Consider the following 25,465-nt stretch of genomic DNA (forward strand, 5'->3'; position numbering starts at 1 on the left):
AATTGGGACATCTTATTGTCAGGATGTTTACAGAAATGTGGCAATCACATCGTTATGGCAACAAATAAATACCAGGTAAATAGCATCTAGAAGTATTACGTTCATTTTCTCTCTCGGTGGGTTCGGGTAAGATTTAAATAGCCCCGATCGTACGACCCTGACTAAGTATCGCGTGTTCCTGCCTCGTACGTGCGCTGTTCACACCGCTTCAGTCGTGTATAGGCGCGAGGAGAGATCAGAGCGGAGAGATAAAAGTGAAACGGGGGCACGCAAGGACAGGATGGGTGTGGTGAATTCAGTCAAAAGTTTCCTGTACTTCTGGTACCTACAGTACACCCTTAACACTAGTATTTATATGCTGGAACCGCTGGAACAGTTTCTATTTAGTATCCTTTTTTCCAAAAGTGAAGCGTCAACTGATGTAAGGTAATGTACTATACACTGCAATGAATTTTTCAATTGTATATCGGTACTCGTTTTATAAAATACATGGAATAATGGACTAAGTTGTATTGTAATGTAAAGGTCGTATCTGATTTAATTATTTAAAGCCCATGCACAACACGTGTAGTACTATATATTTACTGTACGATATCGCCTTAACTTTCCTCTAGATGTATTTTTAGTTGGGTTTTTATCCATCTCTGCGTATACTTTCTATGTGTTTGTGCCAGCGCATGTTGTCCAGATTTATGAGCTAATTTTTGGACTTCGACAAGTACCTGCTGCGACATAAAGTGAAGCAACCACACTACGAAATAAACTACAAGTCCGAGCTATTTGTCTTGCCAGTTTGTCGTATGAGAGACCCACACCAGGAAATGGCGATATGCAGGACATCTTGTACCTCCGGGTGTCAATTACATTGTTTTAATGGAATTTACCTTCACGAGAAATTTCCTGGAAAAAAATTAGTCGTCACTTTGTAATGTTCAGTGAATGTTGTTGACATGTTTTATTTTGACAAATAACAGAGATATGTCACTTGTTGATTGATGATCTTGTTTTGAAATAAATTGCAACATTTATTTATTAATCATATTTTTTGTAGAATGTTACTCGAAATTTCCACTGGTATTTTAGGAAATAGGAAGACAGCATGCTACTGTTCAATAATTTATTTCACATCAAGGTTCCGGCATATCCACTCTCTTAATATGCTGATCAGAATCAATACCACGCTGGTCAAAAACCCCAAATTGGTCTCGAACCAAGGAAAAATACTGGTAAATTATCATCTGAATATATCGTGTTTGATCAGACAGGTAGCGTCAGGATTTAGGATTTCCATGGTTTTGAAAAGTTGCCATTTGTTCCTTTTTTTCCTTGTTAAGATTTTTTAGATGCGCCTGCAACACCCCCCAACTTTCAAAAACAAACTAGAACTAAAACATATACATCGTTGACTGGCTCTTGAATAAAAAAAATTAAATCGTTTGATACATCTTCGACCTACAATTTTGGCAGCAAAATGAAACCTAAGCAAACTCCTTTCCGTGACGATGCGCTAAAGGATTAAATACACGTATAAAATATTTGCTGCCAATTATGTCTATCTGAATTATTTATTTATTATTTATTCATGTATTTTGTGCATTTCAGATAATAATCAATAATACGAATGCACTTTTATATTTCGAAATTTTATATGCATTACAGTATATTGAATTAAAGTTTTTTCCCAAATATTCCTCCCATTGCTTGTTCTAATCGAGATATTGTCAAAAGAGAATATAGCGTTTTTGCGGAATTTTGATTGGCGAATTCCAATTTACTATTTCAACAAAGACCGCAATAAACGTCAAATACCTATTGTTGGGATTTTAAAAGAGTTTACGTATATTTATTTTTACAAGTATATACACGTGAATCGCTAGCTATTAATGTGAAAGTCAAACCAACAGGCGGTCGAACAAAAACCTGGTTAATCCCATCATTCAACATAAGAAGCACATATTCACGTTACCCAAGTACATGTGTACTCCTTTACATAATATCACCTGCATTTACATCCATCGAGAACATCTCCCTGAAATTGCGTTCATACTGCAACTACCCAAATCTTACAATGTATCTAGATCCTCCATTTCCATTTATATAGATATGTGAATGGGACTGAATCTAGATCTAACCAGTTTTAACAAACAATAACATGCTTTCTATGGTTGAGGAAGCATTGTAGAACAAAATACAAAACCAACACCAGGGGTTACACAATAAATTCTATGTTAGGCTTTAATGCAGGCAAAAAAAACCTTTAATTCAAGCTCATTACCCTTACATACAGGCATTCTGAGCCATCTTAAGCCAATAGGAAATATTGTAATTGGGCTAAATCTGGATTTTAAGTAGATCTCCTATGACCTTCACACTGACCCTCAAAGTTGGATCAAGGTCAAGGTTTGTGTGGTGTGCTATGGCCTTGACCTAGAAATGTCATTAAAGGTCACTGCACACCCTTTGACCCTCTCTAAGTAATGTACAATATGACCTAGGAAAGGGTATAGAATATATGGACAATTTTTTCATATAAGTTTGATCTGACCTAAAAACTTGGTTCAATGTCACTCTTTACACAAAGACATGCGAGTGAAGTATGAGTATTATTGGACCAAGGATAGAGAATAAATGGTCAGGACAAGGATTTTTCATATAACTCTGCAATGACCTTAAACTCATAATTAGACCTAGATACCTGGTTTGAGGTCACTGTACAACCTTTAACCAAAGGCTCTGTGTAACTGAAGTACATTGTATGAGCCAGATTGGGCCAAGGAGACAAAAATATACCCCTGACATGTGATTTTCAATGGACAGAAAGATGAAAGAACAAATGGATTGCCTGACTGGTCACTACAGGCAACCTGCAGAGCAGAGTCCTAATAACAGAGTCAGGATATGAATTGGCAAATAGCTTAAATTGGACTGAAATTCATTCTGTTTCTTTCCAATGCAAATTACATTTTATTGTTTTACCTGCATTTAGTATTTTTGAAATAAAAACTCCAATATACATCATGAATAACAATTTATTTTTAAACATCACAAGTTTATTCTTAACAGTTCAAAAAGATGTAATGTACAAAATATGAACACATCTAGTATCCACTGTCTATCTGCTTTCGTCATGTTTCTAATCTGTGATTGGTCAGTTTTGTCCTCGACACAGGTCTGTTATCAGTATGCTGCTATTTAAAGCAAGCCTTGTTAAAACACAAAATGCCACATGAAATTCATTCTTTCTCTCTCACTGTAATTATCTCACTCATCCTCACTTTGTCCATCTGTCTATCAATCACTATCTTCCGTCTTTATTTTCTTGTGCTTCTTTTTCTTTTTCTTCTTCTTTTCAGGAGACTCCTAATTGAAAATACAGATCCATTAAACCTACTAAATGTTACATTTTTTCATACACATTATTTTCTTTCACATTGATTTTTCTGAATTTACAATAATTTCTATAATAACCACTTTTTGCAATTTTCAAAAGATCATAAAAGTTTTGTTTAGAAGAGAACAGAGACAGCTCTCACTAGTTTGACCTTGCTACATTTGACCTTGCCAGATTTGACCTTTACCTCGGGAGCATCTCCGGCCTCGTCCGCTTCCTGGTCCTTGTCTTTCTTCTTCTTTTTCTTCTTCTTTTTTTCTGTCTCATCATTTTCTACAGGTTTGGGAGATGGTGGCTCACTCTCATCAGAACTACTAGCTTCCTTCTTTCTCTGTAAAGTTAATCCACATTAAAGCCTTTACATTTATAGACTTTACATTTCATGAATATACATGGTAAAAAATCAGAGCCCAGAACAGCATCAAAGGCGTCAAGCTGACATTTTCTTGGATAGAGATACTACTGAATTTATGTATGAATGGTCATATATCAAATTATATCAGAATAAAAAAGTAAATGAATAATGCTTTGTGGAAATTAAATTGCCCCTCGGAAGATATAAGTCGAACATTTTCTTATTTTCCTATACTGTGGAATCATTAGAATTTGTGATGGCTCAATTTTCATAGTATTCGTTGGTAGCCTTCTCCCAAGAATTTACATCCTCGATGAAAACAAACTCTAAAAGGGTTAGCTTTCTTATACTAAAAACGGAAGCATCCACAAAAATACATCCCCACAAATAAACAAAAATCTTACAATCCATGAAAATTGGCCCCCACGTATTTTAGCTATTCTACAGTAATTACCTTGTGAGAGTTCTCCTTTACTGGGGTATCCTCTGTAGGTTCCTTTTTAATGCTAAAGTGAAAAAAAATCCTCAAATTTAAGACCACAGATTTAAACCAATTATTAAAATCACATCCATGTGCTGGTAAATTAAAAACTAGCTAACACTCCATCAACTGCTCTTAAATAAATCCAGCCAAATAAATGAAATAATATAGGTTTAAAGTTTATAAGTGTAATAATTATAAGACATACTTAAAGTCCTCATAGCCTTTCTTCCAGTTAGACGGTGTCTTTTCGTTTGGCTTGCCATATTTATCTAGTGTTCCCTCCTGGATCATTTTCTTTTTCTTCATTGCCACAGGGCCCAGCCCCCACTTCCTTGGATATGTGTCTCTCTCCATTACAACCCTTTTGATTTTGGCTACAATTCCATGATCACAAGTGGCCATCACTGCTGTGGTCATCTGAGCTATGGCTGGAAAAGAATGGATAAATTACAGAATATTCTGAACATTATACAGTTCAAGATGAAATAAAGTATGGTAAAAATTAATCTGAATGCTTAATGCATCATACATAGTTATTAAATTGTGTTGTTATATCTATTAATATTAACAATTTAAAAATTAATTTTTTAAATCTTTTTTTTAATACATGTTATACCGTATTTTTCGGGGCATATGCCGATGTGGGGCATAGGCCGAATTGCTCATTTTCAGACAAAATTCAGGAAAAATCCATAGACTAGCCGAATTGGGGGATAGGCCAATTTTCAATTGATGATTACTATGGTGAAAGTATGACCGCTGCATGATGAAGGAATTTAAGTTGTCGTATTAAGTATATACTTTCAGAATATCGATGTAGAAAGTCAAAAGAGTAATTAAAGTTATTAAATTTGCTTAACATATATATTTTAAACATTTAAAAAAAATATAATTGTGTTTTGTGGCTGTTTGGTCTCTTCCGTATTCGTCGGTATATACATGTATATACGTCTCTGATAGTTGTCCCGTTGATAATTTTTGTAATGACATTGCGAGTAATAAAATGTACAGTACTGTACGAGGTATTTCTTTACAACCCCAATCAAAAGAATTTTCCCCCACGTTCACGTATGAACCCTGAAAACAATTAATGCGTAGTAAAAAAAAACGAAACCGGGTAGAATGAAATATGACGGAACTTTTATGAATTTCTTCATGTCTGCGTTCGTGGGAATCACTGGTCTTGGGTGCAGAATAAATCAATGCTTTGTGTTTTTACAGTTAATTTTCTGTTGGATGAAATAACGGTATTCTGGTGTTGTGTGTATATACAAAGGTGTGAAACCCGTGACAAAAACACAGCCTGGGGGCACGTAGTGTACACCCTTACACCTCACCGCATTAATTGTGTTTTTTACATTACAACTTCTTTGCATAACGGCAAGTCAATATTTAATTTATTGATGGAAAAGAACACAAATTAAATATTTTATGTGTGGTATTTCGTTTTCTCATTCATGCGATTACGGGGGATAACTCTATTTGAATATGAAACCACGTGTTGAGCTAATGGATGCCATACCCCGATCTACAAGTAGCTTTCAAAGTATTACTTGATTTAATGAAATTGAGCAGTAAGGTTTTAATAAAATATAAAAGGTTTGGTAAAATATTATACTTAGTTCTATCAGACAGAACCACGGAGGTTTGTGTTGCAATTAAATTTACATTATGTAAAATTATGATTACGATACCTAACGATACATGTACTAACGGGCTCTGTTATATCTATGTATCTGCAACTATCGAACAATAGTTCAAACGGACGAAAAAAAAAACAACCCTGATGATAAACTGCTAAAAACAGTGGATTTTAAATTTGACTGTTTTATTTTTTCAACTTTGAGCCTAGGATTAGCCGATCCCGGGGGATAAGCCGATGCTCGCGCATTGGAGAAAAAAAATACCCGCCTATGCCCCGAAAAATACGGTACATGTTCAACTAAAACATTTTTTCTCTCAAGAATTATTTTTCTCTTCTTTAAAATAATTTTAATTAAATACAATTTCAGTTATTCATTTATTCATCACATTTTTTTTAAAGTGAACATGCATAAATAAGCATAGTAATGCAAAGTAATGCCATGTAATGCCAGCATTACACTAGATTTTGGAAAGTAATGCATTACATTACCATTACTTGTAATGCTAAATTTGTGGCATTACACATTACTAGCATTACTTTGAAAACATGTAATGCATTGCAATGCATTACCATTACATTTAGCATTACCCCAAGCCTGATACATACCAAGAGCAACAGCCTCTCCTTTTGTTGTTACAATCACTATTTCATCATTCACTTCAATTCCATCTTCGTATCTTAAGACACCGGGCAACATAATTTTAGCTCCATAACACACAGCATTAACCTGTACAAAACAAAAAATGAGAGGTATTAACATACTGCGTGAAGGTTTAGTAATTTAAAAATTTCAAAAGATGTCTTCACTTGTTTTCATGTGAATATGAATCTGCACTGTTTAAGGTTAAAATTTTATAGCATTCATGCAAAATATATTTTCCTTCTTCCTCTTAGTAAATAACATATACAGATATCTTTAAAACTTCATCAATGTCTGGTAATGATACCAAGTATAAAATGCTTAATGTGCAATCTTACGGCAGTATCTTTCATGATGATTCTTTTATGAGAGGTTAACAGAGCTTCGAGTGGGTTGACGACTCGTCGTAGATAAGATTCATCCTTGTGATGGTCGTACGTCCATTGTGCATCCATTACATCATGCATGGTGTACAACTGAGACTGCAAAACACATGATGAATTCATAAAATACATGATCATCTTCATTTTGAGTTACTGACCACTATATGTTAAGCACTGAATTTGAAGGACAATCTCATCCTTCGTTGAGGACCCACCTTTTCAGACATGATGCCAGATCTGACGCGCCTGAGTTCCTGCATCTGACCCCCGACCCCCAGGAAGAGGCCCAGATGTACACACATGGTCCTAATATATGTGCCAGCCTCGCAGCTCACCCAGAAAATACCTGAGTAAGGTGTGAACGCACCATTAATGTAAGCAAGACTAAATGCTGTTTAACACCTAAATACAGTTTCCTCAGAAGAATAAGTAGAACAGTATTTTAAGGTTACTGTAAACGTATTAAATTTGGCGGAAAATAGTTTTTGAACAAGTTGGCTTGGATTTGAATTAGCGTTTTCTAGAATGTGCCTATTCTTTTACATGTATGTATGTAATTTAGCGATGTACTTGATTTAGCGGAAGACGTATTCCGCCAAACACACTAAAGAGAAAACAGAGCCAAATGTAATACGTTTACAGTAATTTAACAATTTCAGATTATAGTGAGTTTAAATAAAGTTTACAGGTATATCATACAGATTGTATATTCAATATTTTTTTACCCATTGCATCCTCTTTATTGTACTCCCACATCTTGCACTCATAGATTGTTCGAATTCTTAACTGTCTTTTCACAGCTGAAATTAAGGGAGGTCTCTGAAACAGTGCCCCAGTCATCATCTCGATTTTCTGTGAAAGTAATAAAAGAAAGGTTAGATCAATGTTTGAAAAAATTCTAGTTCTATTCTTATTAAATCTTAAAAAGAATATTTCTTTAACAATTTTCTTTCTGCAAGGAGTTGTCAGTATTACAGTCAGTAAAAACAAATTATGCTTGGTTTAGATATACAGTTGAACTTCGATATCTGGAACATTGATATCTCGAATACAATGGATATGTCGAAGTGATTTGTAGGTCCCAACCCCTTACTTTTTAAGTATTTTACCCTCGATATCTCGAATACTCGGATATCTTTAAGTTTTTAATCAGTCCCGTCTAGTTCGAGATAACGAAGTTTGACTGTATATAAAGAATGAACAGATATACATATAGTATCTACATATTAGAGCCGGTAAATCAAGCATAGATCATTCTCAATAATCAGCATTTTAATTTATCTAGTTCAAACAAAACAATTCTCATACAAAAATGAATATTCTTCAAGATGACACTAAAAGTGCACAAAACTAGTGTACCTGTGCGACCAGTTTTTCATCTTCTACAGCACTATGAAGTTTGAAGATACAAACATACTCCTTGCCCGCCCCTTGTTGTGATTTGACCAATCGTGTGGCTCGTTCTATGCAGACAATCAGACAACCTGTTACTTTAGGATCAAGTGTTCCACTGTGCCCAGTTTTCTGTACACGCAAAATTCTCTTCACCCATGATACAACCTCATGTGATGAAGGGTTTGCTGGTTTGTCAAGATTGATAAAACCACTCCTACAAAACACATAGTTTACCAATGAATTATGGTGAATATTTCAACATCACTAACCTGCGTTAAAAAATCTTTTGACAAAATCTACATATCTAGTTTAAAAATAATTGTTTCAGTAAAAGTTATCTGATGATGTTCAATTGGTGTGAAGACCTACTTGAGATATTCTTGAATTGGTCTTTTCAGTGGGGAGTATCCAGCAGGAATGGGTGTGTAGTGTGCAGTTCTAACATTCAGTTTGTCAAAATTCTGCAAACAATAAGAAATTGATCAAATGCCTTTAACATGAGCATCATATGATCTCAAAGAATAATTCATTTTTAAAAATCTTGCACACTATAATCTATAAATTTATACCTTTAGCAATAGGGGCCATTGGGATGTATCCAGCTGTTCGACAACACTTGAAGGCTTCAGAAGAAAATTTTCGGAGTGCTGGACTTCCTGTAGAGACATTCATTACTTAATAAAAAATCTCAAATACCTAATGCAATTTCAAAATTCAAACAATGATAATTGCATCACAACAACACATTTGTAAAATTGAAAGATAAATGGTATGCATTCTTTTCATGAACATACAGCAATATCCATGGATTCACTCTTCCTCTTCTTTTTCTTCTGTTCTGTAATATTTAAACATATATATTTAAGTGATCATATTGTTCATTCTCCAATTCTTTAAAATATTTTCCTAAAGGGATACAAAAAATAAAACCAAAATAGTTTCAGCATCTATAAATCTATTTCCCCATTAATATGCATTGATGCAGCAACATCTTCCAAACGACTTATAATGGGGTGCTGGTCACTTCGCCCCAAAGCCAAAGCGCCCCAAGCACGAGCGCCCCAAATTTTTCTTGGTGCGCCCCAAGTACAATGCACGAGCGCCCCAAGTGTATGTCACGAGCACCCCAAATCTTAAATTTTTCACGTATATGTCACGAGCGCCCCAAATGTTTTTTTTTCATGATTAAATTTTTTCACGTACTGGCGCCCCAAAGTAATAATTGGAATGTTATGAGCAAAATTTACAAATGCTCCGAATGGTAAATCATGTCGTTTATTTTTTTTTTTTGTTTTTTTTTTACGACCGCCCCAAAATAAGTTTCGTTCTGAAATATTATGAATGTAAAATGACTTTTTTTCCAAGTGCTACACAAATTGCTATTCTTGCTTGTTTTTTGTTTTTGGTTTTTTTTTTGTTTAAGTTTCGCTGTCTATTATTATATTTCAAAATGTAGTTTTCGAGTCATAAGCTATTAATGTTTTTTTTTTTTTTAATTTCGGAGCGTCCCAGAATAAGTTTTGCTATACAAAAAATAAGAATGCTGATATAAAGCGATGACAAATATTTCCGTAAACTGTTTTTTATACAAAGATGAAAGCATGAGCACTGAAATTGATATTCATCAAACAATATCAATCAAACAATATGACAATTATCTACCCAAATGACCTTCCAACGCCCCCCCCCCCCCCCCCCCATTACGTCACATATTGTCAATCCAGGGTGTTGGGTGTTATTCCTTCGTTGACATTTGTACGATTGCAAGAAAAAGGTAAGTGAATATTCTCATTTATTTTCTCTCTCTACTTAACAAAACATTAATTTATTTATTTAATTTACAATTTTTTTAAATTCATTTTAATTTTATTTAGCACGGTCATACTAATATGTAATTTTAGGAAACTTTTGCAACCAATTTAACAACAGAATCAATAATGTTCGGATCTTTGGGGCGCTCGTGCAAATTTTCCAAGACGTAAGGTATAATTTTACTTTGGGGCGCTCGTGAGTACATTTGGGGCGCTCGTGAAACGTAATTGGGGCGCTCCAAAAAAAATTTGGGGCGCCCGTGCATGGGGCGCTTTGGATTTGGGGCGATACGACAGTAACCCCTTATAATGTATACATCAAGAGACTCAGATTGTACCGTATCTGAGCAAAAAAATACATGAACAATCAACAATATTTCCATACATCAAATTTTATCCAAATTGCTCTATCAACGAATTACAAAAAAATGATAATCATAACGAACAACAATTGAACTAAATGGACACAGTTACTAAAATTCTTAGTTTTCAACATAACCATAAACCACGTGCTTATAAAAACAACATTAATCTAGCTTTAACATAATTGACAGTTCATTGGCATGCTAATGATACGCGAGCACAATATTGTGATGTTAAAAATAACAAATATTTTAAGTACTGCTATGCAATTGCTTATTAGTGATCATGGTTTTGGGCTTTTTTAAAATCCATGCACTTACCATTCGCCGCCATTGTTATTTTGCAAAACACGTGTTCCTGAAATAAAGAAGAGTTCCGAAAGAATTGGCGTCTCGTAAACGCTTACTGACAACACGTTTTCTGCAGGTATTCGGGTAACACAGATGAAGTAAAATGAAAGTAAATTCTGAAAGTAATACGATCAACAGTTTTCATTTCAAACCATTGTGATTGATCCGCAATTTGTCATTTGGTGTTTATGACATAAGACTCTAAATATGGGAGTCCACGGGTTGTGGCATCTACTTCAGCCAACAGGGCGACCCGTTTCCTTACAATCACTTGAGGGGAAAGTCTTAGCTGTTGGTATCCTTAAACATGTAAATTGTGTAAACATGGTAATATGTTTTACGGTGTGACCGTTAGGGCAAGCGCAGAAGGGACTATATACACATCTCTCATCATTGTTCAATGCAACGTGTGGACTTGCCCAACCAAAAACTTTGGCCTTGTCTCGAAAACTTTTACCACTGCAAGCTAGAAACCCGAAGTTATCAAACATTTATTCCCACCTTGGTCTAATACACTCACACAAACTACATGTATCACTGAGCATTAATAAAATGTTAAACAGACTTATTAAAATATTTAGGTGTAAAATACAAAGCCGTTTAAGGGTTTTTTTTTATGTAAATACAATAATGTTTAATTTAGCATTCCTTTGCTTTTTATTAATGATCATTAAATCAGTATACAATAAATTGCGCGTTTGCGTTATTTCTCATTTTGTTCCTTAATTGTTGTTATTTGTGTTTTAATTCTTTTCCTCTGTAACATCAATTTTGTTTTTAATTTTTTTGATTTTTTGTATGCTATATATACGGCGTTGTAAACATTTGCTCTCCCCCTTTTTTAGTGTGTGATATCCAATATTATTTAAAGATTTGGCCACATATGCAACTATTAAAAAACCCTGTAGATATTTAACAGTTTATTTTTTCTCATTTTTGTTTCATTCATTTATTACAAAATGACGTGGCTGCACGTAACCTGATAATAATTAGAATGTTCTCTTTAGATAAATTTTTGTCACCTAACGTTACCTAACGTATGCATATATGATTGGATCAATATACAGTAAATTGAGTGTGGAATGTGCATGTGTATTTACTAAGCAAAAACAAAAATCAAAACAAAACTAATCAGCAAAAAGAGTCACCATTAACACTGCATGATACTGAGAAGACCTACTTCCTACATGTTACATCTTGTAAAGATGCTTGATCCACCTCTAAAAGATAGCGCGAGATCACTGTGATGTCATACTTAACTTTCTTTCTCTCGACAGTTTTCGTAAATGTTCGGATAAATTCGGGAAAGGAAATGACGTCATATGTCAACAAAAGTTCAGATAGGTACAGCTTTTTTTTTTACGTAAGCATATGTGTTGTTTACTTTCGTGTTTTTAAAGGATTTTGTATTGTTAAATAAAATAGATGTATGCGATTAAGAGGTAAGAAACGCTTCCTGTTCCACCATGTTGCTATGCACCGCAAAGGATCACTGGGATAGTAGAACGTTTTCACGCGGGTCCACAAAATTTTCTTTGAACAATGTGCAGATTTCAACTCGAATTTCCTCCAATCGTACACGTTGTCTATGGAGCTCGCTACGCGAGCGGCGCTTCGCGCCGCCTCGCTGTGCTCGCTATTATACTTTATTTTTCAAGTTTGCTGAACTTAAAGAAAATAGTTATACAGAAATATTTTTTTAGTGATTGTAATTCAAATATGATGATGACACTGAAACAACTGAAACGACTTTCGGTAAGGTATTGTACAGGTTGGGACCACTCTCCCAAATGGGATATAATAGCCCGTTTGGGATATAATAGCCCAAATGGGATATAAATTTTAAGTGCAAAAAATAAAAAAAATTGATGTTGTAATCGCGTCTTCAAACAAAACTAGAAATGTACCATCCCACATGCATTATAAATGTAATCTCAGCAGGGACTGATCTGCTTGGCTTAATAAATGGACTGACACCTTCACTGATGATTGATGGGTCCTGTACATCATACAATTCATGTATATCATATGACTGACAATAAGCTGTGCTTGATGACAAAGATTTGATGAAAGCATCAGTCCAAGCATCAAGTCAAGTCAAATATATACCGAGAATAAGCAATGAACAAGCTATCATCACAGGGATAGTACTGAGCCCACTCATGGCCCTAGGACCACACGTTGACTCCAAACTCGATTCTGACATTATACAATACCAGAAAAGTCCACAGATCTTCCTCACTCATGTAACATTTACAATATGTATACAATACCAGAAAAGTCCACGCATCCTTTTCGGTTATATTGGAAGTATCTGTAATAGGGGTATAAATAAGATCCAAACATTGTATCTGTAGCCAATGTGAAGATCTGAACAGTGATGGGTTGGTAAGCTTTTTAGGAATTGTTATTGTGTTAGATTCTTAACTATTTGCAACCAGATGTGAGTATTTGGCTGCATCAGGCAGTTAAAGGAATGAGAAACAAGGATGGGAGCCCAATATCCAATGCCCATTTGCATGTACTGTTCACCAGAGTATGCAAACTTCTCTACTACAAGATTAAACCAGTGTTTGTTTTTGATGGCAGAGTACCAGAGCTCAAGAAGCAGACAATGGTAAGATGAGAAATGCTTCTAATATGGAGAAAAAGTTATACTCATAATTAATTTACTTGCTATAATTAATACTCTCAAAAGGTGCAATATGTATGAAAAATATTTTGATGCTCTTCTACATGCCACTGCATTGTCAGACTTTAGGATTCTGAAAGATAATACGTACCGTACATTTACCCACTAAGAGTTAAGAGAGTTTAACTTCTATGTGGTTTGTTATTTTAAAAAGAAAACCTCTTTTCTTTAATATATAACTTTGTTGTGATTTATGTTAATATATAATGTTTTTAAGAATATTCAGTACATCAGACAACAAATTTATACATTGAGAAAGATTGGATAGAATGACTATATTATAGGTTTGATAAGGAAAAGAATTTCCAAGAATATTTAATTATTTCGCTTTCTCGCAGGCCTCAAGGAGAGAGAAGAAGATGATAGCTGAAGTGGAAGGAGACAAAGCATCAAAGAAGATACTGGACAATCTATTAAAGAGCCACGCTCTGAAGGAGGTTATGAAGAAAGGCCATGCTTCAACAGACAGCAGTTCAAGCGTGTCGCAGCCATCCACATCCAGCCAATCACAACAGAGCGCACAGAAACCAGATCTGTTCCAGTTACCTCCCCTGCCAGAGGAGTTTGCAAGGTACTGTTGGCATATAACTGGTACATTCGGGTGCATATTTTATTTAGTATTTTTTGCCAAAACCCCAGATCCACTTAATTAAGGTTCATCACTAAAGGCCATGCATGTATTTTTGTCATTGAACATTGATAGTTAGACTGTAGTTTGTTGAAAAAACAATTTCCGCCGGATATTATACATGCCAAATATATTGTGTTTACAGTAATTCAGTACTAAAATGTCACAATATACAGTGCATGTTGTTTACATTTGATAAAACATTTACCGGTACTCTCTAACAGTATATTAATGTTGAGTGGGGTTGAGAGCAATTTTGAATATGTGAGCCCCAGAGGGACACAATATTGCCCAAAATGATTCAAACCTATAATGAATTTTATTTGCTATTTAAATATTTTATATATATTATAAGTTAATTTCAATTTCAGAGCCCAAGAAATTCAGCCATGGGAAGAGCCCACTACAAATGCAACCATTTTTGAGGTAAACCTTATGTGATTTTTTCATGATACAGAATAGTAATGGATTCAGTATGTTTTTATTTCTCTATTTACTAAATACTTACACACGGAAACTTTCACTATTATAGTCTTTATTTGTTGTGTGAATTGTTAACATCCATAGAAGGCTCAGCCTTACCTCACCTTCTATGGATATTAATAACCCGACAAAATCCGTAGATCTTCAGTAACAAGCTTTATAAGTTAAATTGCCAAGTCTGGCTGGCCCTGACTGAGTCCCTAAAACATTCTTAACTACAGGATGAGTATCAAAATTTGGATGACGTAGATATTGACTCGGCTGAGTTTAAAAGTTTACCAGCAGAGGTTCAGCATGAGATTTTGAGTGAACTCAAAGAGAGAAGGAAAAGACTCACTAGGTACTCGAACCTGAAGCTGCCCAAGGTATATATACTGTTTCCTCAGAATAGATATTTTTAAGGAATCAAATACATGTATGTAATTTTATTTAGTTATTGCTAAAAGGTTGCCGGGGGGGGGGGGGGGGTAGGTTTGTTCCCGTTTTGCACACATTTGAAAATTAGGTATCGAAAAAATGTGTGCGAAACGGGAATTTGACCAGGTGAGATAATTGCTTAAGTGCTATAGTCTATATCACAGTTCCTGTAAGGGCAATTGACAATGAAATAAATAAAACATATCTACTCGCAATTGATATTTACATTTATTTTATGTTACAATATAACTTGCCTAGAAGCACATTTACATAATAATTGACATCCATGTTCTGGAATTTAATTTTAAACATCGATTTGGTCATCAACAATTTCATTAGTTTCTTTAAACAAAAAAGATTATTGCAAAAATGTTGTGTATGTAGTGCTTTTGTTTAACTTCCTGCCTTTAGGAAGTACATTTACATGCTACAAGTTTGAAGAAAAAATATCATATATTAGTATTTATTTATTGCTTTTGCTTACATAAATGGAGGAAATGTGTCTAGTGAAAACGCTGCTAATTATTTTTCATTTATGCTGTGGCTTGAATAATCGAAGAGAATACTATTAGACAAATTAATGAATGACGATATGATGATAAATAGGCAATTTTATATGCTTCAAAAACTGAAAATATTTTTTCACAAAACCTATCAAATGTAGACCCAATTCATACATTTTCAACCTTCTTCAGTTTGAGGTATATCGAATCAATATTTAAATTATTATTTTTGTCGGAATTTATTGAGCTGCTGATTTGAAAATCCAGAAAAGTGACCCGCAATATACTAAGCGGTGATGTCGATCATAAGATCTACTGTCAAGGCTGCTACTTCGAAGATTGAAATATTTTGTGTTAAAGGTCTGTTTCTTTTCATAATGATCTTTCTGTTGATACCAAACAACCAATTATATACATGCGATTTACATATTTTGCATCTACAATGTAAGTTGTAAAAAGAGACACCCATATGACTGTCCGTGTAGTTTTCCCCTTTATCATATAATTATCCATTGAATCAGCTTCCAATTGGCCCGGGACCAGCAATTTTTCCTCGATTCATCGAGTTTTATATTTAAAGTAAATGGGCAAAAATGTAAAAGTCAAATCATCTAATCCTTATTTTTCTTATCAGTGAGCGGAAATTTAAGACTAAAAATATTAATTTGATCTTTATTTTATCAAATGAAAAAATTGTGATAGTTATTAGTCTAAAACACAACAAAATATCTATATTCTTCTTGTTTCATGGCGCTGATGAATGAATGATAAAACACAAGTAAAAATCCAGGTAAAATATTTGACTGAAAGCAGACTATAATTGCTATCACAACACAATTCACACCTATTGTTCTATACCCAATTATCAAATGTGTGCAAAACGGGAACACACCGGGGGGTAATAGAATTGAAGAAAGTGATTATATTGTGGTGGGTTTTTTTAACCTATATCAATTTTCTATGCTGTTTATGTGTTGTTTTTCACTAAATTTTGGTTATTTCCATATTAACAGTATGAACATGTTTAAAATACATAAAAAATAGCAGTTAACTGTATGAAAAAATGACAGCAAAAGAGTTGTTCTTTAATTACTAGGATTCCAATGATTTCTCCAGTTTCCAGATGGCAAAATTACTAAAACAAAATGACCTTTCAAATAAATTGGAGGAAGTGAGAATGAAAATGACTAAACAGATCTCAGGTGAGATAACTCAGGACCTTGGTGAGCATGCAGTGGGAACCGAGATACAGGCTCAGAGAATTCTGTCAGACGACTCTTCACACTTTATCCTCATTAAGGGATTAAGTAACAAACGAAAGTTGGAGGAGCTAGACAAAATTAAGGAGGAAGCAGAGAGGGAAGAGGAATCCGAGAGGGAAGATCTCAAAAATGGAGAGAGAATTGTGGAGGATGATAAAGTTATGATTGATCTTGGAGAAAATGACTCTGAATCAGAAACTTGTGATGGTTATAAAAAAAATGAGCATTCTAAAGATATGAGCAATAATGTGGAATCTCAGATTTCAAGATTTACTGTTGATGAGCCTATGGAAAAATCTATAGGTTGCTCTTCTAAATCACATAAACCATTCGGTGATTCATATCAGGAAAAAGAGAATGCTGTTTCTGAAGGCAGCAGTAATTTCAACAGAGGTCAAGAGAGAACTGGTGAACATGTAAAGCATGACAAAGACATTGAAATCATTGGAACTAGTTCTGATGTTTCTAAATGCAAAAATGAAAATTCTATAGAGAATGATAAAACAAAGACTATCAAATCTTTACCAAGGGAGGCAAATCTTAGTGACGACAATAGCAAAGCATATGAAATTCATGAGAAAAATGATAAAGGTTCTGTGAATCCATTAGCACAGAATGTTGATAGAAAATCCTCAAATCATGATCGCAGTGAATCCAGTGACTCTGAAGGTGTGTATTGTACAAATTGTACACAAGTTGTACACAAAATAAGCTTCAAGTCCAGAAGAATTTTTCTACATTTTCATGAAAATTTATAGTTGCCTTATAGACTGTTTTAACATTTTAATTTGGCTAACTTTGTCATCTGATACTCAGTAAGACCAAAAGAAAAATAACTTTTGCAAAAATAAAGTACTAGTATAGAAGATGATGATGACTTCCAAATCACATCGGCATATCCATGGTATTTAAGAGAATTGAAGTTTCCACCATAAATTGACTCCATAGAAAGTTAATTGTGAACTGAATATCTTTTTTGGAATGATTTTTCAGTCTCCTTAGTATTATTCATACAGATGGAAATTTAAGTTGTGGTGAAGTGGTTTGGAATACATTGTTTTTTGGCTCCTTTTATTTATAAGTAGATGAGGGATTTATAGAAGTTTCCATCGACCCAGCAAAAATAGGTCCAGATGAGCTGTTTCCAGCAGATATATTTACAACAGCCTCCACAGAGGAAGAAATCCCCATCGTTTCAGCAAACAAAGAGGAGCAGCTTGTAGAGGAGCCATGTGGTTCAGCTGAACGAGAACTCTCACCTGAACCCGAGTACACTCACCTGGTTGAACCAGAACCTATCCCTACAGAGATAAGTTCAGAATCGCCCAATGATCTTGTCAAACAGTTCACAGATTTAGTAGAGGTATGAAGCGAGAGTGTAGGTACCAATGAATGTTAGGGAAAGTTTGGTTCAGGTTAATAAAAGGGATCTGTGTTTGTTTTCTAAAAAATTCAATTTACATCATCACTATCAAATATCTGCCGGCTTTGGAATCGAACACTTTTTTTAATATCATGAAAATCTCTTGTATAGAATGCATTCAAGTTTTAAGTTCCATACATATTAAGGGATTGAAATTTTTCTTGAAAATTAACTACAGATAGTCCAGGGGCTATTGAACAATAAAATTCCTTAACCCATGCTAAAAAAAGCAAGAAATTGATTTGTTTATCATCTTTTATCATTGTTATTGTAAACTTAAACATGTAAATATGTTTGCCCTGATAAAAACAATTTAGGTGTTAAAAAAAAATCAATCTAATGAGCATTTTACAGTATAATTTGGTGACATATATTATCTTTTGATCTGCATGTCTTATGGACCATTATCACTTTACAGCATTGTCTCTAAGACCCGGGAGGCATTGAATTTCCCCGCCTAAAGTGACGTAATTACCCGGCTATTATTGCATTTCAAACACAATCTAGCTATAAGCTAGACTCCCAGAACCCCTTCTACTTTTTTATTTCTCCCTTCTACTTCAATTTTTAGAGACAACCCTGGCATTATGATAAACTAGTGGGAATCTAAAAACAAGTAGTCCTATTTACGTGTCGAGCAATAATATTTTTCAATCTCTGCAGTACCATCTATGTCTTTTTATTTTCATGATTATCCAGTTTTCACTTTTTTGCGATCCCTAATACATAAATAAAAAAACATTACTGAATTAAAAATGTTACATATTTACCCCATTTTTGCAAATTATGAGACCCATCAATTTTAGTGTTTACTTCTTCCCCAGAATGATGTAGACAGAGTTTATGAGGATCTGGAAGTGGAGACTCGCGCTCTACAACAAGAGAGGGGCAGACAGGAGAGACTGGCTGCATCTCTCTCGGACCAGATGTACCTGGAGGCTCAGGTGAGTCCTCAGATTGTCACCTCTCCTGTGTAAAGATTGGCTTACCTTCAGTTTGATTCCTAATTCTTCTTCAGCATTGCCCAAACACAATTTTATCAATGCCTCAGTGAAAATCTTAACTGGTTATGATCCATCATAAAAAAATCATTCAGTCTGATGCAGAATTTCAGTACAATTTATTTATATTACATTTGTACTATTTGATTGTATATCTAAATTAGGATTAAACAAGATTTAAGATATTGGAACCAGACTAAACAAGCAACATGGTAGATAACTCAGTAGATCCTTTATTTGTCCCCTTAAGTAATTCATATTAACCCACAATCTTACGATATGGTTTGACTACTATACATCTAATCACAGGATTTGCTGAAGTTGTTTGGCGTGCCTTTTGTGCTCAGCCCGACGGAAGCAGAGGCTCAGTGTGCCTGGCTCGACTCGGCCAATCTCACAAACGGCACGATCACCGATGACAGCGACATCTGGCTGTTTGGAGGGAGACGTGTGTACAAAAACTTCTTCAACCAAGATCGTACTGTGGAATTGTTTATGAATGACAGTATACAGAGCCAGCTGGGTAAGAAACATAATCAGGAATCGTGCAGATATGATGATGAAGTCATTGTAATAATTAGGGTCTTCCGTTTTCAACGGAAGACCCTCTTGTTATTCTTCGGTTTCTTTTTATTATTATTTTTTTTCTTTTTCTTTTTTTTCTGACTCCTTTTCGGCTTCATAACTCAAAAAGTTTTCAACTTATTGAAAGGAAACTTTCAGGGATTATGTGCAATTATAATGCCTCAAAGATGTTAAAGTTTCCATAACAACGTCACTTCCGTTTTGACGTTACGTCATTTTTAAACTTTAAAAAAAGTCATTTTGTCCGCGACATTTCTCAAAAACGCTTTAAGATAGAGTCTTGAAATTTTCTCTGATTATGAATTTGGCAATTTGCATGTGCAATAAGGCTGGAAATAAAAATCCGTCATTTCCGGTCGAAACCGGAAGTGAAACAAATTTTTCGAAAAAATGAATTTTCTGATCAAATCAAAAATGAATCTGTGTTTTATAAAGCTTATCAAGCTGAATCAAACACTGAAATCCGTTTTAAAATCGGACGATGCATTAAAGAGATATCGGGGTTTAAAAATTGATTTTTCTGGAAATTTTGATTCCGCTTCCTTGGTTTAAAAAATAGCGCAATGTTTCAAGTAAAGTTAACTCGTACCAAAAATAATTGTTAAGTCGTACTTGAACACATTCGGATTTTTTTTGTTAAGCCGTTCTTGAAATCGAAATCGTTAATTCGTACTTAAAATCATTCGGGTTTTGTTAAGTCGTACCAGGAATAATTCGATTTTTTTTATCTTTTTATTTAATTTACTCTTGTTAATTGGTTTAAGAGCACTGCTTCTTACAGGAACTTTAAGCTTTACTTCCGACATCAACGGAAGACCCACTCGTTGCTTTGCAACGAGCTTTGCTCTAGTTGTAATTTGAATTTGTAATAATTGTAATTTTTAAATCATTGTGAAAATTGTTAAAGTTTACCTGATAATAGGGAAAAGTTACTTCTAGGTGAAAGTTCCTTTAATATGGCTGAACAGTCATACTGTATGTACTTTATTTTACACAATTGTCTGTACTTAATTCTCCAAATCCTATGTTTTGTACCTGATCGCATCAGCTAAGATTTCAAGCTCAAAACTTTTGGTATTTGATTTCATATTCACCACTGTTGAAATATCAAAAATCTGTTAGGGATGCTTATCACAATATAATGTGCATATTTATTCCTCCCATTTAATTAGGAGTCTACAATATAAGTTAACTTTATAGATGTCGAAATATTGTTCAGTATCCATTGTACTTGTCCATACATTGTACTAGGAATAAGATTTTAGTAGTTTGAGCATGGGCATCAAAGATAGGATCATTTGAACCTTTGTTGAAACTTACCCTATCAATACCTTTGAATATACATGTATACTTTAGATTCCTTATTTTATGTGAGTACTTAATTCTGTGTTTTAACCCTTTTTTCATCAAGCCATGAGAATATAAAATCGCAAATGTCAAATTTTTATTAAGTTTCATGTAATTTACGTCTGTCCGAAAAATAAAATTGAGAATTTAGAATTCGCGAGATGTGCCTCTCGCAGTTTTACGCGGATATTAATTCCTTGTGTTTAATTAGAAATGTACAGGATAGATATCGGAGATGATTCTATGACTCAAGTATTTTTTGTCAGGCTTGAACCGTGAGATCTTGATCAACATGGCATTACTGTGTGGGAGTGACTATACAGACGGGATTTCAGGGGTGGGACCTGTAACAGCCATGGAGATTCTGAGTGAATTCCCAGCTGCAGACTTCTCTGCACTCCAAGCCTTCAAGTAAGTTAACTAAGCTCTAAAACATAAGAGAAATGTGAAAAAAAACTTAAAGCATTCAAGTACATGACTGTAAGTATATGTAAGCTTCAGGCTATCATAAAAGTATGGCTAAGGCCTAAGCTCCACTGAGGCTTTCATGAAAATCTAGGTAAAGTTCAAACCTTAAAGTCAATCTTGGTAAGCTTCAAACCGCTAACAAAAGTTATAATCTTAAGCTTCAACTTTACATTAAGTTGGATAAGCTGCAAGCCCATTAAGAAATTGAGTATGTCTTGAAGAAAAAAAAATAAAATTATATATATATATACAATTTACAGATTTTATATTTAAAGATATTTCATTTAGAATGCTACAAGAAACCTATAATAAATAAAATTTATTGATTTGTTTTAAAAAATGGCTTTTTAAACAAATTTTTATTAAAATTTCGAACAATTTATAAAATAAGATATTGGGGGCAACAACTTTCTGAACCCGGCGCCATTACATTTTAGAGTGTACGGTATTTCTGTTTTATTTTGTCCCTGTTTGGATTTTTAAAAATATCACCTGATTTATTAATAGCATGCATGTAAACTTAAAGAATATTTTTATCTCTTATATCTAGATCTTGGTGGGAAGAAACTCAGAAACACAAAAGGAATCCCAAAATAAGTAAAATTCGGTCAAAATTAAGACAACTGGAAGTTTCTGAAGGTAAGCATTTTTAATACCGGTATTTGTTTTACAGTATAGTATCATGATTTCAATGTAAGATTTCGAGAGAAAAAAATATTTATTTAGAGGAGTACTATATATAACATAATGGGTAAACAGATTGATAGATTGATTTTGTACTGTGCAGGATTTCCAGATCATAGAATTGTGGATGCCTACCTCAAACCCACAGTGGATGATTCTAAAGAAGCTTTTTCCTGGGCTCTGCCTGACCTTGACCTACTAAGAGAGTATCCTTGACATGATATGATAAAACTTACCATTTATATAAAGAAGAACTACAGTCACAACTGCTTTCTAATGGCTTTAGCTCACTAAAATATTGACTAATGCAAGTTGATTTGGTTTTACCTTTTAACCTTTGGTTGTTAGACCAACTGAAGTTTATGCATGCTTTGTTATTTGATTTCTAATGCACAAACAATAAATGTTTCAGTCTGCAAATGAAACCACATATTACACATATGAACTCTGATAGCTATCACAGATAGGTGAAAACTAATTGTAACTGCTGACTAGGGACCATGGCTTCAGACAATGAGAAAGAACACTAGAGTACAGTTGAACTTTAGTATATCGAACACTGATATCTCGAATACAATGCATATATGTCAAAGTGATTTGTAAATCCCAACTACTTGTACTTTAAGTAATTTACCATTGATATCTCGAATACTCGGATATCTCGAAATTTTTAGCCAGTCCCATCTAGACAACAAGGTTTGACTGTAGTATATTTCTGCAGATTGCCACAAGAAAACATCAAAGAATCTGTAAGATTTCCTTATTTTATAAAGATACGCAAAAGAAAAGCTGGGGTGGGCACAAGTCAAAACAGATGAGGTGCTTCTTCCTGTCCTACAGAAACTCAAAGAAACTCAGGTATGATATGAAATGAAAAAAATATAAGATAAATTGTTTCAAGCATAGACTATAGATTTAAATGCTTTTAATATTTTTCAACTTTGTAGGTACAGACTCGAATCAATTCTTACTTTCAACCAGAAAACTTCATGGAGCCTAAAATGTTGAAAAGTGTCCGGCTAAAAAGAGCACTCAAAAAGTTCCATGATTCTCCGGAGAAAAAACAAACAGGCAGCCAAGAAGATAGTGAATCTAAAAGTAAAGAAACAGAGAGAGTTGATGAAAAAACAAAAAGAGCAAGGGTTGTGAAAAATCTAGCAGCAAAACAGTACACAGAGAGCAACAAAAGCAATTCAAGACCTCGAGGTAAAGGGTCCAGAGCCCCCAGAGGAAGAGGCAAGGGCAAAGCACCTGCTAAGAAAGTGGAGACCATGAGGAAACCTGTGTATAAAGAAGAAGTGAATTTGTCAGAGAGCAGTTCTGATGATCAAGGTGATGGTGTAGCCAATGATGACGATGATGACATGCTAGCCAATTTGGACTATGAAAGCTGGCAAAAGTGAGAAATTGACTCCTAAAGTGTACATTCATCCTGTGGGATTTTTTTTTTCAAATTGATCTAGAGATATACATTATATGCCCATTTGTATAAAAAAAACTATTTATTTACATGTATTTATGTAACATTGAAGATCATGTTGAATTCTATACAATCATGAGAATGGACAAATCTTCAAAATATTTAATTTACAATTTAGTTGTATATTGAGTACACATCTAGTTGATTAGTTTACATGTATCTCCAGTTGTCTTTCATGATCAAATCACAACTTACATTTATTTAATAAATTATTTGATAATAAACTGAATTGTATGAATTTATTGTCGTTCTTGACACTGAAGAAGTGACCATGGCACAGTGAATTTCATAAAATCGGCATGTTTTCTGTTTTATTGGGTTCTTGCTTTTATGCTGACTAACTTGGATTCCTGTTTGCTTTAAAAAATGGTTGCTTTTACTGATTTTGGTGGATTTATGGCAGTTATTCAGTACTATGTGTTCATATTTTGTGTTCTCTTCTTTATTACAACTGAAGCCTGAATGAAATATTGCTTCAGTTTTGTGTACTTTTTCTGTTTATCTGGATTTAGCTAACCTGTGCTGTGAGCACTTCGTATCATGGCTCCATTCAATTCTTTACACATAGGTTAATCAATGATAGACACACCATATAATTGGAAATTAAATTCAGTTTTTGTGTAATGAAGTCCCATAGAGACTTAACATTATGATCTGAAAAGTATAATGAGATGATGTGCATCATGGTCATTTACATTTGATGCTGGCATTTTGTAAAATGATAAACCATTATTGGTCAAGACACTTGATGCCAAGTATTGCCGCTCGTTTGTCAAAATGGCTTTCCAACAATCTACTATAGGCTTTAGCAGCAAGTTCTTGTAGAGATGCACACACTGGCATCTTGCAGGTTTGGGGAAAAAACAAGTATGCATATAGAAAATTTCAAGAATACCGCTAGTTTGACATCAGAATGTGCAAATTTTTAAACTACATATATTTAATACTGTGTTTATCTTAGAAGGACAAGACTAAATAAATGACTACTGTTGGAGTTTGTTGGGTAACTATAAAAAAGGTAATAAATTTAAACAGTCATCAGTAACTTTTGATTGATACTTTTATAGAAAACCTCCATCTGAGCAATTGTATTGTTTTCTTTGTTATTGTTTATATTTACATTTTCCAGTGTCTTTGCATGTGATAACACTACCTATCGATTTTGTACTATAAAACCCATAACTTCAAATGACGCCAAATTGAGGCGCCAGCAGGATTTGCTTATTTAATCGTATAATGGTTTAAAATTTTATAAATATAAGTAATAAGGAATCATTCTTTGAATATTATGGGGTTATAATTTCGGTCGAGGCGTGATCAAATCTATCATAAAGCCCTTCGGGCTTTATTGGATTTGATCACGCCCCGACCAAAATTATCACCTCATAATAGTCAAAGAATGATTCCTTATTTCTTAATTATTATTGGGGGGGGGGGGTTCCTGCGATTTTTTAAAATTAATTCAAGACAGATTTATTCAGGTGAGCGATGTGACTCGGGAGGCCTACGGACGGATTTTAATATTTTTATATAATGATAAAGACAACAAGCAAATTGTCTGCGAAGAGGTTGCTAGACTCATAAATCGAGAAGACTTACGTAAAACTTTGTTTAGCTTTATGGCGTTTGGTCGTCGGGGGCGCCTATTTTTTACACGTGCAAATTGCGGTTGTGT

At 34.2% G+C, this 25,465-nt stretch overlaps 2 protein-coding genes and 1 long non-coding RNA gene across 3 annotated transcripts; 2 read left to right on the forward strand and 1 right to left on the reverse strand.

Moving 5' to 3' along the window:
• Positions 1-1,036, forward strand: LOC128181154 (uncharacterized). The gene is made up of 2 exons (XR_008243293.1): positions 1-386; positions 615-1,036. It is a non-coding gene; the product is annotated as an uncharacterized LOC128181154 (long non-coding RNA).
• A 1,975-nt stretch (positions 1,037-3,011) lies between these two features.
• LOC128180858 (H/ACA ribonucleoprotein complex subunit DKC1-like) lies at positions 3,012-10,853 on the reverse strand. The gene is made up of 13 exons (XM_052849021.1): positions 10,788-10,853; positions 9,088-9,131; positions 8,863-8,949; positions 8,663-8,754; positions 8,258-8,507; positions 7,624-7,750; positions 7,114-7,244; positions 6,854-6,997; positions 6,482-6,602; positions 4,436-4,658; positions 4,201-4,252; positions 3,579-3,722; positions 3,012-3,360 (listed from the first exon to the last, which is right to left on the reverse strand). The coding sequence occupies exons 1-13, from the start codon at positions 10,798-10,800 to the stop codon at positions 3,292-3,294; spliced, it is 1,497 nt and encodes a 498-aa protein (XP_052704981.1). The 5' UTR covers positions 10,801-10,853; the 3' UTR covers positions 3,012-3,291.
• Positions 10,854-10,911: 58 nt separating this feature from the next.
• LOC128180857 (DNA excision repair protein ERCC-5-like) lies at positions 10,912-24,019 on the forward strand. Its single transcript, XM_052849020.1, has 14 exons — positions 10,912-11,112; positions 13,259-13,434; positions 13,848-14,080; positions 14,509-14,563; positions 14,842-14,985; positions 16,637-17,471; positions 17,888-18,165; positions 19,050-19,169; positions 19,536-19,749; positions 21,425-21,569; positions 22,177-22,265; positions 22,414-22,516; positions 23,084-23,168; positions 23,258-24,019. The coding sequence occupies exons 1-14, from the start codon at positions 11,025-11,027 to the stop codon at positions 23,711-23,713; spliced, it is 3,021 nt and encodes a 1,006-aa protein (XP_052704980.1). The 5' UTR covers positions 10,912-11,024; the 3' UTR covers positions 23,714-24,019.
• The last annotated feature ends 1,446 nt before the right edge of the window (positions 24,020-25,465 follow it).

The sequence above is a fragment of the Crassostrea angulata genome, chromosome 4, assembly GCF_025612915.1.
Source record: "Crassostrea angulata isolate pt1a10 chromosome 4, ASM2561291v2, whole genome shotgun sequence".
Classification (NCBI taxonomy): domain Eukaryota; kingdom Metazoa; phylum Mollusca; class Bivalvia; order Ostreida; family Ostreidae; genus Magallana; species Magallana angulata.